Below are 15,404 nucleotides of genomic sequence, written 5' to 3'. Positions count from 1 at the left end.
ATGACCTTCAATGAGGAATCCTCAAAAAGCTTTTATGCACGGGGGTAGTGAGAGTGGGCGTGCAGGCTGGTTGTTTTTGTTGCTTGAAAATGCAGGTAAACACTCAGTGTGAATAATTGTGAATCTTCAGAGTAGAAAAGGACGTGGTGTGGAGCAAAAAGGTGTGATCTGCTGTCATCATAGACTGTCACATCCGTGTAACGGCCTTTAATTATCGCGTTCAATTTCACTGTCGCAGTCTCCCTCATCATCATCATCATCTTCATCTGCCCTTTCCATTTATCCCCCACTCAAGACTTCATCTTCTGCTGTCTGCTGTCAGTCACGTTGAGAGAGTTCAATGTAGCCTTTTACATATGGCACAGTCTCGTCCCTTAGCTTTACTCTGTACAAGATCCAGCTTTAACAATCATCTACAAGGCTACATGATGTGACTATTTAGGAGTGAGGTTAATAATAACTAATGATTAAATGCAGAGTGGACAAACACATGCATAAACACTCAGTGCAACATTAATGGGAAAAGATTTTTGAATCAGATGAAGAACGTGGGCTGTGGTCTTGTTCTGTGACCGAGTGAGGAAAACCCTGCCAGGTAACATCAAACAAGCCCAAGATTTGAGGTTGGCATGATGTTAACTTGTCAGCTATTTTGAACGTACATGGTCGCGATGGAATGAGGCCTAGCAACCGCCTGTGGCTAGACTGTTTGCGTTCAAAGTTTTTGAACATGTTGTTTTCAACTCCGAGACACAACATTTACTTCAAAGGTGAGCCGTCTCCATTTCTGCTTTCCATCGTGCTTTTTCAAGGTTTGCTACTCCTCAGCTAGTAGTTTGTTAGCAGTCTGCAAACACACAATCTGCTAGCAACCAAAGCAATCACCAGGAAGTTTCTTCTGCAGCAACATCTGATATCAGCTGATATCAACCAACATTAAGGAACCACTACCGACCAGTCGGGGAATACATGTTTCCCTAGCAACTGGTGGCTGTATCCTGTCCCATATGGTGGACATCTCACGAGCAATGTACTCATGATGTCAGAAAACCTCAGTATAAAAAGCAAATAAAAATTAAGTTAGAAAGCAAGCATCTACAGCAGTCTGAAGTCTGAACTTCTAACAGAGATTATTCATGAATACCTCATTAAGTGAAACTTGCCCATTTTTTAAAGTATCTAAAATGCAACAGTTTAGATATATAAGATAGAAAATAAGGAAATGCATTGCAAGTCCACTTCAAATAGGCTGAAGGTAGGAATGTGTACATTCACCCAAGTTCTCAAGAGGTTAAAAACAGTTTCTGGTAGTTACTTGTAAACTGATTCTTCCAAATGTGCACTAAAGATACCTGCAGTTCAATAAAAGTGTGTGTGTGTGTGTGTGTGTGTGTGTGTGTGTGTGTGTGTGTGTGTGTGTGTGTGTGTTGTTTGAGTTACACATCAATAAAATGTGGATAACAAAGACTTCCCTCCACTTACAGAATCTGTGTGTCTGAATCATGATTAAGCAGTTGAGTCACTGTCTTTGTTGTAGATGAAATCAGTCTGGAGGGGATGGTGGTGCACCGAGCCGAATGCAGACCAGTCGTCACTGACAGCTACATGAAGCTGAAGAAGTGAGTGAACGCTGAAATTTCTCTTCCAAATTCTGCAGTTTGAAAGCTGTTAAATTCATCTTGCTTGAGATGATGTAATCCCCAAAACTTAAACGTTACAGTGGTTCTTATTGCAGTTGATTAGAATAATATACAGACGGAAAAGAGAGTTAGGAACTCTATCGAGGAGGTAGATGTATCATTGTCACATTCTACAACCAAGAGATGCCTTCATGCCTGGAAATACAGAGAGTTTGCAGCAAGGCACAACAAGCTGGTTACACTCAAGAAGTCCAAATTAGACTTTGCCAGAAAACATCTAAAAATGAAGTTCTGGGAAGAAAAAGATATTTTAGAGGTGCACTGGTAACAAAGTATGACATTTGGAGAGCATCAAACACAAATGTACATCAAACACACAAAGCAGTAAGGGTTTTATTTGTTGTTTTGGAAGCGTGCTGTTGAATTTGCTTCTTTCACCCCTGAAAAGCACGAAATCTATTCAAGTGTTGTGAATCAATTCCAGCGTGAGTAGACAAGTTGGCAGCGTGCTGACAGGATCACGACTGCAACTGTTAATTTGTGTACACTAAACACTTGAGTCCACTCAGGCTGTTTTTTTTTTTGGGGGGGGGGGGTTTAAATTTTTTTATTTCCAAACTGGTTTCTGTCTCCTCTTCATTGGATTATGCTATTCCAGCCAGAGTTGGAGGATGGCATTGCTATAGCAACAGCATCACTGTGGCAGATGCACTGCTACAATCCAACACAAAACACAGCAGTGTGTGAGACGCTTCCTCTGTCGACCATCAAATCAGCGAGGCACATTAGAACTAACAAAAAGCACCTTGAAAGCTGAAGTGCAAAAAAGCAGTCTTACGTCCTCTGTCCCTAACATGGCCGGTGTGTGTTCGTAACAAAGCTGAGATCCTCCTTAAACATTACAGGACGGCAGTATTTATCTAACACAGAGCACGGAGCGAACTTAGATCTGTCTGATTTGTACTTCGACACAAACTTGAGAAGAAAATTCTTCACTTTTGGATCCAGTTTTTTAATCTCCCAGTTGGACAGCAGCTGACAAATGGCCCTCCATCATTTCAGGCTACAGGATAATGAAGGACATTATGTTGTCATGGTGGCGTCTGTGTGTGTGGACACAATTCAAGAATAGTTTCGCTACATTTTCAAATGATTATATGAAGCTCTTTGCCACCTTTTCCGGTACATTAGTGAACATATTCAATCGAATAAATGTATGCATTAGATCCAATTTGATCATTATTGGGTTTATTTATAAATGGGGAGGACAATCGGCTTCACTAATGGCAGCACTGAAGCAGGAGTGCTTGTGGCCAATATCAGTTATCACAGTGATTATGGCAGGACATCAGGGAGGCAGAGTGCTTTGCTGTTTGATTTGATGGTCGAACTTTAATAAAAAAAAAAATGTGAGTCAAGATTAATGAAAGTCAAAAAAATAAATAAATAGAAAGCAGGATATCTTCAAGCAAAGCAGCTGCCATTACTTGTTTGCTTAGCTCAAGCCCAAGGTTATGACAGTTGTGTTTTGTGCCAACAGGCCAATCTGTCAGCTGAGATCACATTAGACGTTAGAGCACAGATGATAGAGGAAACTTTCTCTCTCTCTCAGTGTGTGTGTGTGTGTGTGTGTGTGTGTGTGTGTGTGTGTGTGTGTGTGTGTGTGTGTGTGTGTCAGATTGCAGATTAAAGAGTCCATCAAGCCTCAGCGTTTGTCACAGCAGCTGGAGAGAGCCGTCACCACCATTTTCAAGCCTGTGGCCAACCATGATTTCAATGTGAGAAGTAATATCAGCAGTCCTTGTATGCATGTGTCTGTAACTAGTTTGACTCATTGTATCACCTGTTTGACAAAAAAAAAAGAAATTGAATATCAACATTTATATGTGAGTTTTAATTTGTATTACTGTTTGCTGCTCACAGTAGCTGGGCAAGGAAAAAATACCACTGTTGATGTAGAAGTCTTAAAAACTCATGGATCTAATAGGATACACTTGGCATTGTAGGGTAAAAAAAAAAAGCTGTTGTGCTGACGTAATGTTGCCACCTGCAAGGTCGTCTTTCATAAAGTAACTTAAAAGTCTCTCTCAACCAGAATGAATCACATCAAACTTCAGACGGCACAGTTTGAAATGTATTAATGACCCAGCCTTCATCACTTCATCAATCTCTTCATCACACAAGCAGATAATACTTTTCTTTGTGTTTTCTTTAATGCATTTTGATCTTCTAATGGTTCGCTTGCTGAACTTGATTCTCCATCAGCACCTTTACTTTTCAGTATTAAGTTCTTTCCCAGCTAAAGATGAGATATAAGATGAGTTCAGGATTAAAAATAGATTAGAAATGAAGGGAACTTTTTTTGTTTGTTTTTTAATTCCTCAGCTTTGTTGCATTTGTTCAGTTCCATCTTAAAATATAAATATTTCATGGAAATTTTTAACTAAATTACTAAAAAAAAACAGCTAAAAATGCATTTTATAAAAGTGCATCTTATCGCATTCTTTTACAGGATTAAGGGGAATTCTTTTAAATTATATTTTTATCTATTATAAGTTTTGGAAATTTTACAGGAGCTGTTTGTATCCAGTTGTGGCTCTTTCACGTGTTAGGTGACTGTCTTAACCGCTACGATGTGCTAAAAAAGGTTAAATAGTTCAGTTAAATTTTTTTTTAAATAAACAAGACTTCTCGTTTCCCACCTGCAGTACCTTTATGGCCCACCAGGAGGTTGCAGCCCACACTTTGCGAATCAAAACCCACATATATATGTAGTTTTTGTAATGTAACCTCTTGAAGGGAATAATTATGGTATGAAAGGTATTTTACCTTCTGTAGGTCACAATTTTATTAATATTTTAAACTAACAGGTTTATATATTGACTTGGCGTCTTTGGTCTACAGCAATTTCATAGACTGTACATAAAAGATGGACATCCATTGGCTTGTGATGTCCATTTGAGTGTTTTGATCATAACCATTTAACCTTGATGGGTGAAACTTGGATCACAGCATTTCAACAAAGCATACTCCGCTTTATTGGTTAAATTAGAAGATTTTACTGGAAGAAAATCATTCTATATTAAGGAAAATTTAATGAGCAACAAAGACTTAATAAAACCTTGTTTAAGGTTTTAAGATTATTTCTTCAGGTCAAGTGACCAGTCAGGTCATTTCCTCATACTTATTTTTGCAGCTAAAAAAGTCGCAGTTTGAAAGAATGCAAGTTTAAGGTCCACTTTTGCATTTTTCAGATACAGCCGCTAGACCCATCTGTGATCTGTATTTTCTGTGGTCTTCCAGGTTAATTGCCTCTGGCTCATTTTCCCCTTTAGTGGGGTTAATTTGTGGGGATATGACCTCAGAACCTGTTCCAAGATAACAACAAAGCGCTTCCAGGTTTAGGTCCTAGACTTTGGCGTTCAGTAATGCATTTTGGTTCAGTTTGAATTCTATGTGAAAACTGAACAAGCCAAGGGGGGAATGCAACAAGTGTGCCATCAGTTGCTGATTCAAATCAGGAGAAAACAGTCAGTGCACAATTTTTGGTGTTTAAATCCAACTGAAATGAGTTTAGTTGTCTTTAGTCTGGCTATATTATATAGCATTTTAACTGTCATTAATGTTACTGTCATCAGTTTTAATACTGAGTTTGGGTCTAAGATGGAGTATGAGAAGAAAAAGAAGACTGAAGGGAAGATGGTGAGAGCTGAACGTCAGCTCGTGTTGGACATGCTCTTCTCGGCCTTCGAGAAGCACCAGTATTACAACATTAAGGCGCTGGTGGACATCACCAAACAACCTGTGGTGAGCAGCGTGCACGCACACAAACCCATGTGAAACAAGCAACATGTACACACACTCAAACATGCACACATGCAACAGCATCACTGTAAAAAGCATAAAAAAAACCAATACACCTGCCCACTATCCACCTTGCTTTGTTAAATTTGAACAAATCGCCCACGGTGTGACGTTCATGCCTGTTCACACTATCTGTTGTGGCTGAAATTTGGGCCAACGTGTGCACACGCACACATGGCATGAATCGATACAGTGCAGTGGATTCATTCCAGCTCGCAGTGAACAGAAATGTGTAGGTGCTGATGAGACCTTTAGGTCCTCCTCTCCCTCTGATTGCATCTGATTGCATAACCAGTGGCTGAGTAGGAGTCAAACGCCCCAATACACTCCACACCATCATTTCTCTCCTAAAGCACTTGGCTAGCACTCAAATTAACTGAACTAAAGTAACCGAAATGCCCATTATGAAAAGTCTTGAAGCACATTACGGTTATTCATCAGTTGGCGGCCGCATCTTTACAAGCTCAACAGAGACACCTGCTGGTCATTGCAGAGGATTGTCTGATCTACCAAAGAGTAGCCCCTGCTTGCGAGTTCATGCCTGCTGATTAAACCAAAAGTCAATGTTAGCGCATGATTTAAAGTAAGAAGAAACAGCTTTTTGGCCACTTGTTTCAAATAATGAGTCCGTGTATGTACTTTTTTGATATGATCCTTAAATAAGTTTGTTACAATTGCAACAGTATGCTACAGGTGCTTTTGAAAAAAGAAATAAGGAAAAGCATATCAGGTCCACTCTAACCCTCTGACAGCTAAACCAGGGTTGTTGTTGTGCCTAAAGGGGAATATTTGCTCACTGCACTTGTCTTTGTAGCTGGTGGATGATTATTAGGGTTATCCAGTTGCCTAGGTAACCTACTACCGTATTTGCCACCCTGTCACATGTCAATCAGTGGCAGTTTTCCTGAAGACACTTCAGTCGCTTACCTCGAAGTTCAGAAAAGTTTAACTCGGGACCCACAAACTGCAGCTATTTCTGTTCTGTTGTCAGTTGAAGTTGCTGATGCCATTGACTTTTTGTGGTTTCTAGTTTCTGCTGTTTGCTTCCTGCGTGAATGCCCCTGAACCAAAAAATGGATTATACCTAACCTTAGACTAACTACTTCTACCAGTGGAGCTCTTTTTAGTACTCTGGGAATATACTTGATCCATAACTGAGGGGAAAAAAAGGACACCAGAAGCCAGAAATCTCATATTCTTATAGCATAGAGTGATTGTGGAAACAGATCAGTGATTTATTAGACCCCACAATATTTCCCCTGTGGATCTCAGGGGAAATTTTCTAAACAGTGGTCACCACCATAGTGGCTCGAGTCCATCATGAGGAGATCGAGAGACACGCTCTCTCTCATATGCGCTGGGTTTCCTCACAGTTCAACAGCTCACCTGGGAGGGGCCATAGACACGTGTCTAAATCGCCTGAGCTGACTTCTTTGGGTGCGAAGGAGTTGTGGCTCTTCTCTGAGCCATTTGTGAGCTCCACACCCCTGTATGTGGGACGGCCCTCCTGTGGAACCACAACATGCAGGAAGAGGCACGTGGATTTGGAGTATTGTGGCTCAGGCAGCAGACAAAGGCAGGGAGTCAATCACCAGCTCCCAGTAGTGTCATATACTAATAACTGGTACTTAAAGATAAATATGAGGCCAGTACCGGTTTAGCAACTGGTTTAGAACAAGCACAGGAGAAAGTGGGTGTGAACTGAAAAATGAAGGCATACTTTTGTCTTTGTGTGGGTTAAAGTAACAAGGTGCAAATGTTTGCTCTTTGTGCTCAGTTAGTTACAAATTGTCCACAAAATCATGCAACACATCTGTTTAAATGCACCATGTTTCAAGCTGCGTCTTGTGTCTGGAACAGACCTACCTGAAAGAAATCATGAGGGAAATCGGCACATACAACAGCAAAGGCGTTCACAAAAGCACCTGGGAACTGAAGCCGGAGTACCGACACTACCAATCTGACGAGGAGGAGATGCAGACCACCTAGGCCGAGCCAGAGTCCTATTAAGTATCTTCTGGGCCTCAAATTTGCAACAAATTTGTTTTTTTTCCAGTAATTTTGTTTTATGTTGACAGAATTATGGGGAGAAAAAGCTTTGGGTGCACTCAAACATAACTAATATGGCACGATGGTGTAAAATCATTATTTTTGTGGTAGGATAAATTTTTGTGTGTATTCAAAGAAAGAAATAAACGTCCTCTGCTGAGGAAAACAAAGATTAAGGGGCAAACTGGCTCGAAACTTCTAGTAATGCTGCCTCTTTCTAGGAGTGTTACTATGGCAACTATGAACAGCCTTAAACTATGGTTACAATGAATCACACCAGCTGCTGCTGCTGGTCTGACTGCACCCCAGCTATTAAATGTGTGTCAGCGGGTCTCATTCCCATTAGTTTCGAGTGAGATCAGTAGTGAGCGCAACTTTCTTTTTTTCCTTTTTTTTTTTTTAAAGCCATGCATTTCGGTTTTTGTAATTAACAAAAGTATTAACTCTTCTGTAACCAGCTTATTTTTTTCAAAATGTGATCTCATCTTCACACAAGTCACAAGTATAGACAAACACAGTCTTTAATAGAATCGTCTTTTACCTCTTTTATTTTCCCCCACCAGCACAGTGCAAAGCAGTTCTGCTTTGGTTGCTTTTGAGAAGTAGCCCACATTTCAAAAGGTTTGAGACCCTTTGAAAATGCCACATAACAGCAGTTGGGGTAACATCCATGGGGAAGAAGAAAAAAAAAAACGTGTTTACGAATCCTTTGTGGATTTCTTCTGATAACCTCTCTCTTAGCTCTCAGCCTGGCAGTTTTGTGGTACCATGACAGTGCCAACTCTACATTAAGAGCTGCTAGTGTGTTGGTGTAGAAGAGTAGAGAAGAGCTAAGTTACAGTCCTGAGCCCAGACACCCGTCAGAGAGAACAGACTTCCCCTGCTTATACCCTCAGTCTCCTTTAATTCACTGCCCACAGCTTGTGGGTGAGGATAGGAATGAAGATGTACAAGTCAATTAACAGCTCTGCTTTCACACTTACTGCATCATCAAAAACAAAAACATGGGTGCAGTTTGTTTTAGAAATGAAGCCTATGTATTAGTCTTAAATATGCATTCTGTATGAAGGCCACTAGATGGTGATAGCTGTGATTGTAGACATTACAAATCCTATAGAAGTCTACAGGAAAACAACCTTTTCTTGTCAAACCTTGCAACAAGTGTCGGTTTATTTTAAGGTTATCTAGTTGTTGAGACTAAAGACCACCTTAGATAAACTAACAAATACATTTGATGTCTGTGCTGTCCTAACGACCAGTTCGACAGTTGGCTACACACGTTTCTTTGTACTGCAGTCCTTGAGCAGTGGATTAAACTGCAGATCACTAGGCTGCTCTGAATCACTACTGTAAAACTATGGACGATCAAAATGAATTAAGTCATTAATAAAATTGGAAATTATGTATTGATATTTTATTACTAACATTTAATGTCACTAACTAATTTTGGCACTTGATGCCCTCCATATCACCTTCACACATTTAACACCAATCTCATCAGTAAATTGCATTCATCATACACCTGACCTTGGGTCAACAGCCGCAAGCACTTTAGTTCACTCCTGAACAACCTCCGTACTACCAGCTCTAGTCATCCTAATTTCTGTGTTTATTCATTACTTTGTATGGCAACATTTTTTCTTGAATTTCGCTTTTATACATGAAGCTTACACATTACATTGCCAGCAGCTACTGGCTGTGACTGTTCTGCACTTCACAAATATCTGAGAATCAAAAAGGTGAAAGAGAAAACCCAAGGACGACTGCACATGAGATCAGTTTGTCAACGCTACAAAAGCATCTTTTCAAGCAATTCAAAAAGGATATTCTGAAATCCAACCTACAAACTGCCTGTTTGCAGCACCAGAAGTGAAGGTTGACACAGAAATGAAATGGAAAGTTGTGGTACTCGTTTTTATTCATTTTCAAATTAAACCATAAGTCTTTTTTTGTAGATGGAATCTTATTTAATGCAACCACAAACCCAAACTCAAAGGGGTCTGGTGATGCCAACCTGTATGGATTGTTGCTAAAACAGTATGCAGACAGAAGGAAAACAAACGTCTTCTTTCAGCCAGTCAGAGCTTTGCTCGCTGTCCAAGCCTTTTTGTTTCAATCACAAAAACTGGGCCAATCCTGGGACAAAAATCAAACACTGCAAAAGCCAAAAAAGTAAAGGTTAAAAACTGTATTTGGTGACTAATCATGTTTGATTCACCCCCCAGGTTTGGGAGCGGTTCTGTGGGCCGTAATGTGAATATTTAAGAAATTGGACAATGTTTCTGTTCAGGCATGATGCAAGGTAGTGCTCCTCCAGTCTGCTTTGTAGGCCATTTTGGAAGCAGCAGTCAGGTGAACAGCAGATGTAATTCCAGGTAGTTACTGTTTGAAAGAGAGAGGAACAGTGTGTGGTTATTAAATTTAACAATCTACACCCAAGTGGACAGCAGGCATGATTTTACAAACACGGAACATTCATTTAGAAATCCAGACTGAATTAGTGTGTGTACTGTGGCATACGGATGTTCTCCAGCAGAAACACTTTGTAGCTTGAGAAATGTATCAAGTCTTTCCCATTTCATAGCACTTACGCATTTTTCGATCTCCAGGCCATCTTTGAAGAAAAGCATGAATGGTGTGATGCCATCCTCACGGTAGTCCAGCAGACCAACCATGCCCTCTGGGTTCATGGACTCTCCTGTGAAAAACTGCAAGCAAACAGCAACCATTAGACCTTCCTCAGTCGTACAGAAAATCTTTAATTAAAAAAAAAAAGTTCGGATTACAAAGATTTGCAACTCTTAAACCCATAATTTATTCACAGTAGAACACAGAAAATGCCACATTTTTTAAAACTAATAAAATCTAATTTCAAATTTGGCAGCTTTGCTTGAATTTGATGGCAGGGGAAAGTCTCCCCATCACCCTCGTTTCATTAACAAGCTTCGGGATGCTGGCTGTCAGCCACAGATCAACATGCCAAAGAACTGACATGTTTATTTCAAACAAGCAAGCTGGTTAAACTTGTCTTTTTGACACTACTTAACAGTAGCACCCAGTCTAGATGTCAAGTATTCACACTACGTTATCACACAGTCTATAAAGCAGGGCTGCCCAATCCCAGTCCTCGAGAGCTACTATCCTGCAGCTTTTAGATGCATCCCTACTCCAACACAGCTGAATCAAATGAATGGCTTGTTATCAGGCCTTTGCCAAACACGATGGCATGCTGAAGAGGTAATCAAACCATTTGATTCAGCTGTGTTGGAGTAGGGATGCATCTAAAAGCTGCAGGACGGTAGCTCTCGAGGACTGGGATTGGGCACCCCTGCTATAAAGCTACAAACTGACAAATGATAGAGGCAAATCCACCTCCAGGATGGATTAGCAATCCATTAGCAATTGATGATGACTCCCAAAAGAAAAACCTGTCAGCTGAGATTCTCCCATACACTGAATTCTCCTGGTGCCAACATGGTTATTGCCACAGTTTTCAGAGCTTCAGCTGCATGATTTAACTCAAGTGTTGTATAGACACACACTCAGAAAGTGACATGCAGGCCTTCCTACAAGACTTGAAAATGTCACTCAAACTCCACCCATTGTCTACACTCCTCACCCTTCCCGTTGGCTTTTAAGGGTTTCCAAAAATTACTGTAGTTACTGTATTCGCAAGGCAAAACTTTATATTTAGTGTGAACACGGTTTAAAATGCCATTTCATCTCTGTATAGCTACCTGGTAGTTCTTGATGTTCCCCAAGATTTTCTTGACTTCTGGTTGGATGTCAGCCATAAAGCTCTCCACTCTATCTGGTTTGGTCTCTTGCAGCTTGGCTTTAACACTAGACATGCAAACAGACACATTCATTTAACAGAGCCGAAGATCATTCAAAACCAGAACTCCTTCTCACTGGCACATCAAGCTACTCACGCCTTCACATAATCCTTAATGTAAGTCATGTACTGCTTCTTGTCAAAGCCCGTCTCCTGCAGTTTGTGGTTCAGGACGATGTCGACACCGGAGATTGTGGAAGACTCGTTGCCCTCGGTTGCTTCCTCGGCAGAAGCGTTGGCTGCAATTAGAGAATCATCAAACCCTTCTGTCCTGGTGACGGTCTGTAGTTGAGGAGAGGAAGAAAAAAGAAAAAACAATTATTACTGGTGCATCATAGCAAGGGCAATAGTAAATGATTGGGAAATACCAATAGATCAGTTGGCCTCCAATTCAGTATTTTTGAGCCATTTAAAAATGTATACCGTATTTTCACGACCATAAGGCGCACTTAAAAGTCTTAGATTTTCTTCAAAAAGTACGGCGCGCCCTATAGCGCAGTGCGCCCTGTGTGTTGTAATGAGAACGTAGTAGATAACACAATGAGAACGCTAAAGGGTGAAGTGTGGCCGAGTTGGAGGAAAGACTCGAGCGGTGGATCATCGAGCAAAGAACGAGCGGGAGAAGCGTTTCGACGGTCACCATTCGGCTAAAAGCAGTTTCACTTTCACTTTTTATGAAACTGTGCCATTTTTCCATCCGGACCAGGACTACGGTAGCGCAGCAACTTCCAGCGGATTATAAGGAAAAGCTGGCCATCTTCCGCTCCTACTGCAGCAAACACATCGGCGACAAAAACATCCAGCCCAGCCACATCACTAACATGGACGAGGTCCCGCTCACTTTTGACATCCCGGTGAGTCACACTGTGGAGAAGCAGGGGACCAGCACGGTAGCGATACGCACAACGGGGTATGAAAAGTCTTCTTTTACTGTTGTGCTTGGCTGCCATGCTAATGGACAGAAACTGCCGCCTATGGTGATTTTTAAGCGAAAGACTTTGCCTAAAGAGAAGTTTCCAGCAGGAATCATCATTAAGGCAAATGAAAAGGGCTGGATGGATGAGGAAATGATGAAAGAGTGGCTGAGGGAGGTGTATGTAAGGAGACCAGGTGGTTTTTTTCCCACGCATCACCATCGCTCTTAATCTGTGACTCTATGCGTGCCCATCTCACAGCCGATGTGAAAAAACTAGTGAAACAAATGCACTGTGAGCTTGCTGTCATTCCGGGAGGCCTGACAAAGGAACTCCAACCGCTGGGCATCGGTGTGAACCGCCCGTTCAAAGTAAGGCTGCGAGCGGCCTGGGAGCGATGGATGACCGATGGAGACCACAGTTTCACCAAGAGTGGAAGGCAGCGCCGGGCGAGTTACGCCACAATTTGCCAATGGATTGTAGATGCTTGGGCTAACATGTCTGCTGGCACTGTTGTTCGAGCTTTCGCAAAAGCCGGCATCATTTCCGAGGAGCCGCACGGCACGGAAAGTGACTCTGACAGTGAAGAAAGTGAACTTGGCATGTTTGATGGAGATTTAGCGCAGCTGTTCAATTCAGACACAGAGGATGAGGACTTCGATGGGTTTGATTGATGATAAAAATGTGAGTACCAAACTCAGTTTTGCTCCTGCTTTATTTTTAAATACGCACACTTGTATGCTTGTGTGTTGTTGATGATGACGATTACCGGTAATAGAAATGTGAGTAAGGTACCGAACTCAGGTTTGCTCCCGCTTTATTTTTAAATACGCATACGGTACTTGTATGCGCCCTATGATCCAGTGCGCCTTATGTGTGTGTTAAATACAGTAATGGCACACATAACTGAGACTGCGCCTTTTAGTACAGTGCGTCTTATGGTCGTGAAAATACGGTAACTAACAAGAACAGCCGGCTGACTTAAATGTTGTAGCCCGCAACAGTTTCCCAACCTCTTCGAATCACGTCTTTTTGTTTAAACCTAAAAATGTTACTTTTTATTAACTTAAAAACAAAGCTTTAAGTATTTGTCTGGTAACTACATCACCAAGTTTCTTTGACTAATTTTAAAGTATGCTTAAAGACAAACACCAAGCTAACATGATACTTCAAACTGTTCTAGCATTTAAAAATTTTTTTGTCCGATTCTGAGGCAGGTTAAGGACCTTGTAGTTACGCTATTGGAGACCTGCAACTATGAGTCATCTTCAGTCATAGTCAATATGACGTCATGGAAGTACAGCCAGAAATCACATGACTCACTCCAAAAAACATCTACCAATCTACTTTAAACATAGGTAGTGGCCCATCCCGAATAATAATACCAAAGCTGTGAGAAAAATTACAAAACTGGGGAATAAATTTAAAAAGAGCGTACGCATTATTTGTTAATTACCATATGATCGTGTCCCGGTGTTTTAGATGCAAGCTCAGCCAAGATAGAAACAAATAAAATGCTAGTACCTTTATTTTTTCCCCACCCCCCTTTGTGGTCAGCTTTCCCCACCCCCATTTTCTCTTTTTGGGTGTGTGTGTTGGTATTTGTCCCTCAAATTCCAATTGCTTTGTACATATATCCATTCCAATAGTTTCAGCAGTCTCCTTCCAGTAATTAGCTGTTTCTATGTTACATTAATACGATGATTATTATTCCTTAGATTGAGATAATGATGGCTACTCTCTCAGTAATGAACTCAAAAACTGGTTAAAAAGTAGCCAGAAGCCACTCACAGAAGGAATGGACAATACTGAAAAGGCCAACACAGCAGTCTTGGGCTGTATTGATCTAATGTGTTGTTACATTTCTAGTGAGGTCTGCGTCAGATAACGGTGTAATTTCCCACCAAAGCATAAATCCCTAATAAGGGAGCAGCTTAAAGCAGCTACTTATTCTCTGAGGTTTTATTAAAACAACTTAGTTTTGGGTGTATCCCAACTACACTTTAAATTTCGCTGCAAAGCAGCAATGAACAAGCTGTTGGAAAAGGGTGAAACTAGCTAAATCCTCCGTTGAACATGTGGTTTCGAACTCACCTTTCCTTCAACCTCAAAGAAGATCCCGTTTTCACTTTCTTTGACTTTAAAGGCATCTGAGAACATCTCATCACCTGTAGAAGGAAAAGGGAGGAAGGAACATATTACAACACTCCAAGCTAACATCATCATTTAAAAGAACAGAAACAGCAGCAGCAGAGGCTAAAAAGTTATCCACAATTCAAGGCTGAATCTTATGCGATTAAAATAAAATGTAAGGCGTAGTGGCGGGGAAACACCAACAATGGCAAGTCTAGAAAAATCTGCCGGACAAAAATAAAACTGCAGCAGAGGGGGGGGATGCTGAAAGGCCACATTCACCACGTTACTTTACCATGACGAACCCCAACAGTAATAGCCCCAACCCCCGGCAACTACCAAGCTACCTCACCGGTGACTGAGCCGGTGCTCTTTTAGACTTTTATAAAACTTTAATTGAGCCGAAGTGTGGGCAAAGCTAAAAGCTAACCGGCCACAATCACCGGCTAGCCTAACAGGGTGGCTAACTCCACATACTCTTCTGATTGAGTTAGCATCTGGCTAGCTAGCGCTAACTTCCGAACCATGACAACACGAGTTAGCTCGTTAGTGTGACCAACTCTCACCTATAACATCACAACAAACGTGAAATAACACACGCGACCGTCACGCTACCCGGTCAGCGTGAAAGAAGACATGTAAAAAGGTCACTCACCGCTGATAAGGTCCCTGTAGATGATCATTTTGCTGCTTCGGTGTTAATTCTTCCCAGAGACAGAGAGCAGGCCAACCGCCCAAACAGCACGGGAGAGGAAAAAGACCGATCAGGCCGCGAGGCGCTACATTTACATCCTGCTGACGTCACTGTGGGTCGGCTCCTGCTCCGGGTTCTGCTGCCACTTGTGGGTGCAGTGGTCAGACGTGGTACTACAGCTATTCTGAACTAGGAAATTCTGGATCATCACAGCACAAAAGGAGCAGCTTGTAGAATCTGTTGTATGATCTTCTGAGGCCCTTTCTTTGAGATTG

General features: G+C 41.4%; 2 protein-coding genes across 2 annotated transcripts in view; one reads left to right on the top strand and one right to left on the bottom strand.

Moving 5' to 3' along the window:
* LOC101471877 (general transcription factor IIF subunit 2) overlaps nucleotides 1–8,604 on the top strand; it is a 65,317-nt gene extending 56,713 nt beyond the window's left edge. The window contains exons 5-8 of the mRNA XM_004555596.3: nucleotides 1,538–1,619; nucleotides 3,319–3,418; nucleotides 5,304–5,447; nucleotides 7,365–8,604. Coding sequence (XP_004555653.1) covers nucleotides 1,538–1,619; nucleotides 3,319–3,418; nucleotides 5,304–5,447; nucleotides 7,365–7,493 — 455 coding nt within the window. The 3' untranslated portion in view covers nucleotides 7,494–8,604. The remainder of the gene's footprint in view (nucleotides 1–1,537; nucleotides 1,620–3,318; nucleotides 3,419–5,303; nucleotides 5,448–7,364) is intronic.
* An 849-nt stretch (nucleotides 8,605–9,453) lies between these two features.
* Nucleotides 9,454–15,247, bottom strand: tpt1 (tumor protein, translationally-controlled 1). The gene is made up of 6 exons (XM_004555594.5): nucleotides 15,091–15,247; nucleotides 14,397–14,470; nucleotides 11,486–11,670; nucleotides 11,291–11,396; nucleotides 10,145–10,261; nucleotides 9,454–9,935 (listed from the first exon to the last, which is right to left on the bottom strand). The coding sequence occupies exons 1-6, from the start codon at nucleotides 15,116–15,118 to the stop codon at nucleotides 9,933–9,935; spliced, it is 513 nt and encodes a 170-aa protein (XP_004555651.1). The 5' UTR covers nucleotides 15,119–15,247; the 3' UTR covers nucleotides 9,454–9,932.
* Between the last annotated feature and the right edge of the window lie 157 nt (nucleotides 15,248–15,404).

Source organism: Maylandia zebra, linkage group LG16, assembly GCF_041146795.1.
Source record: "Maylandia zebra isolate NMK-2024a linkage group LG16, Mzebra_GT3a, whole genome shotgun sequence".
In the NCBI taxonomy this organism is placed as follows: domain Eukaryota; kingdom Metazoa; phylum Chordata; class Actinopteri; order Cichliformes; family Cichlidae; genus Maylandia; species Maylandia zebra.
Note: the sequence above shows the minus strand (reverse complement) of the source record. Positions and strands in the feature narration are given on the sequence as shown.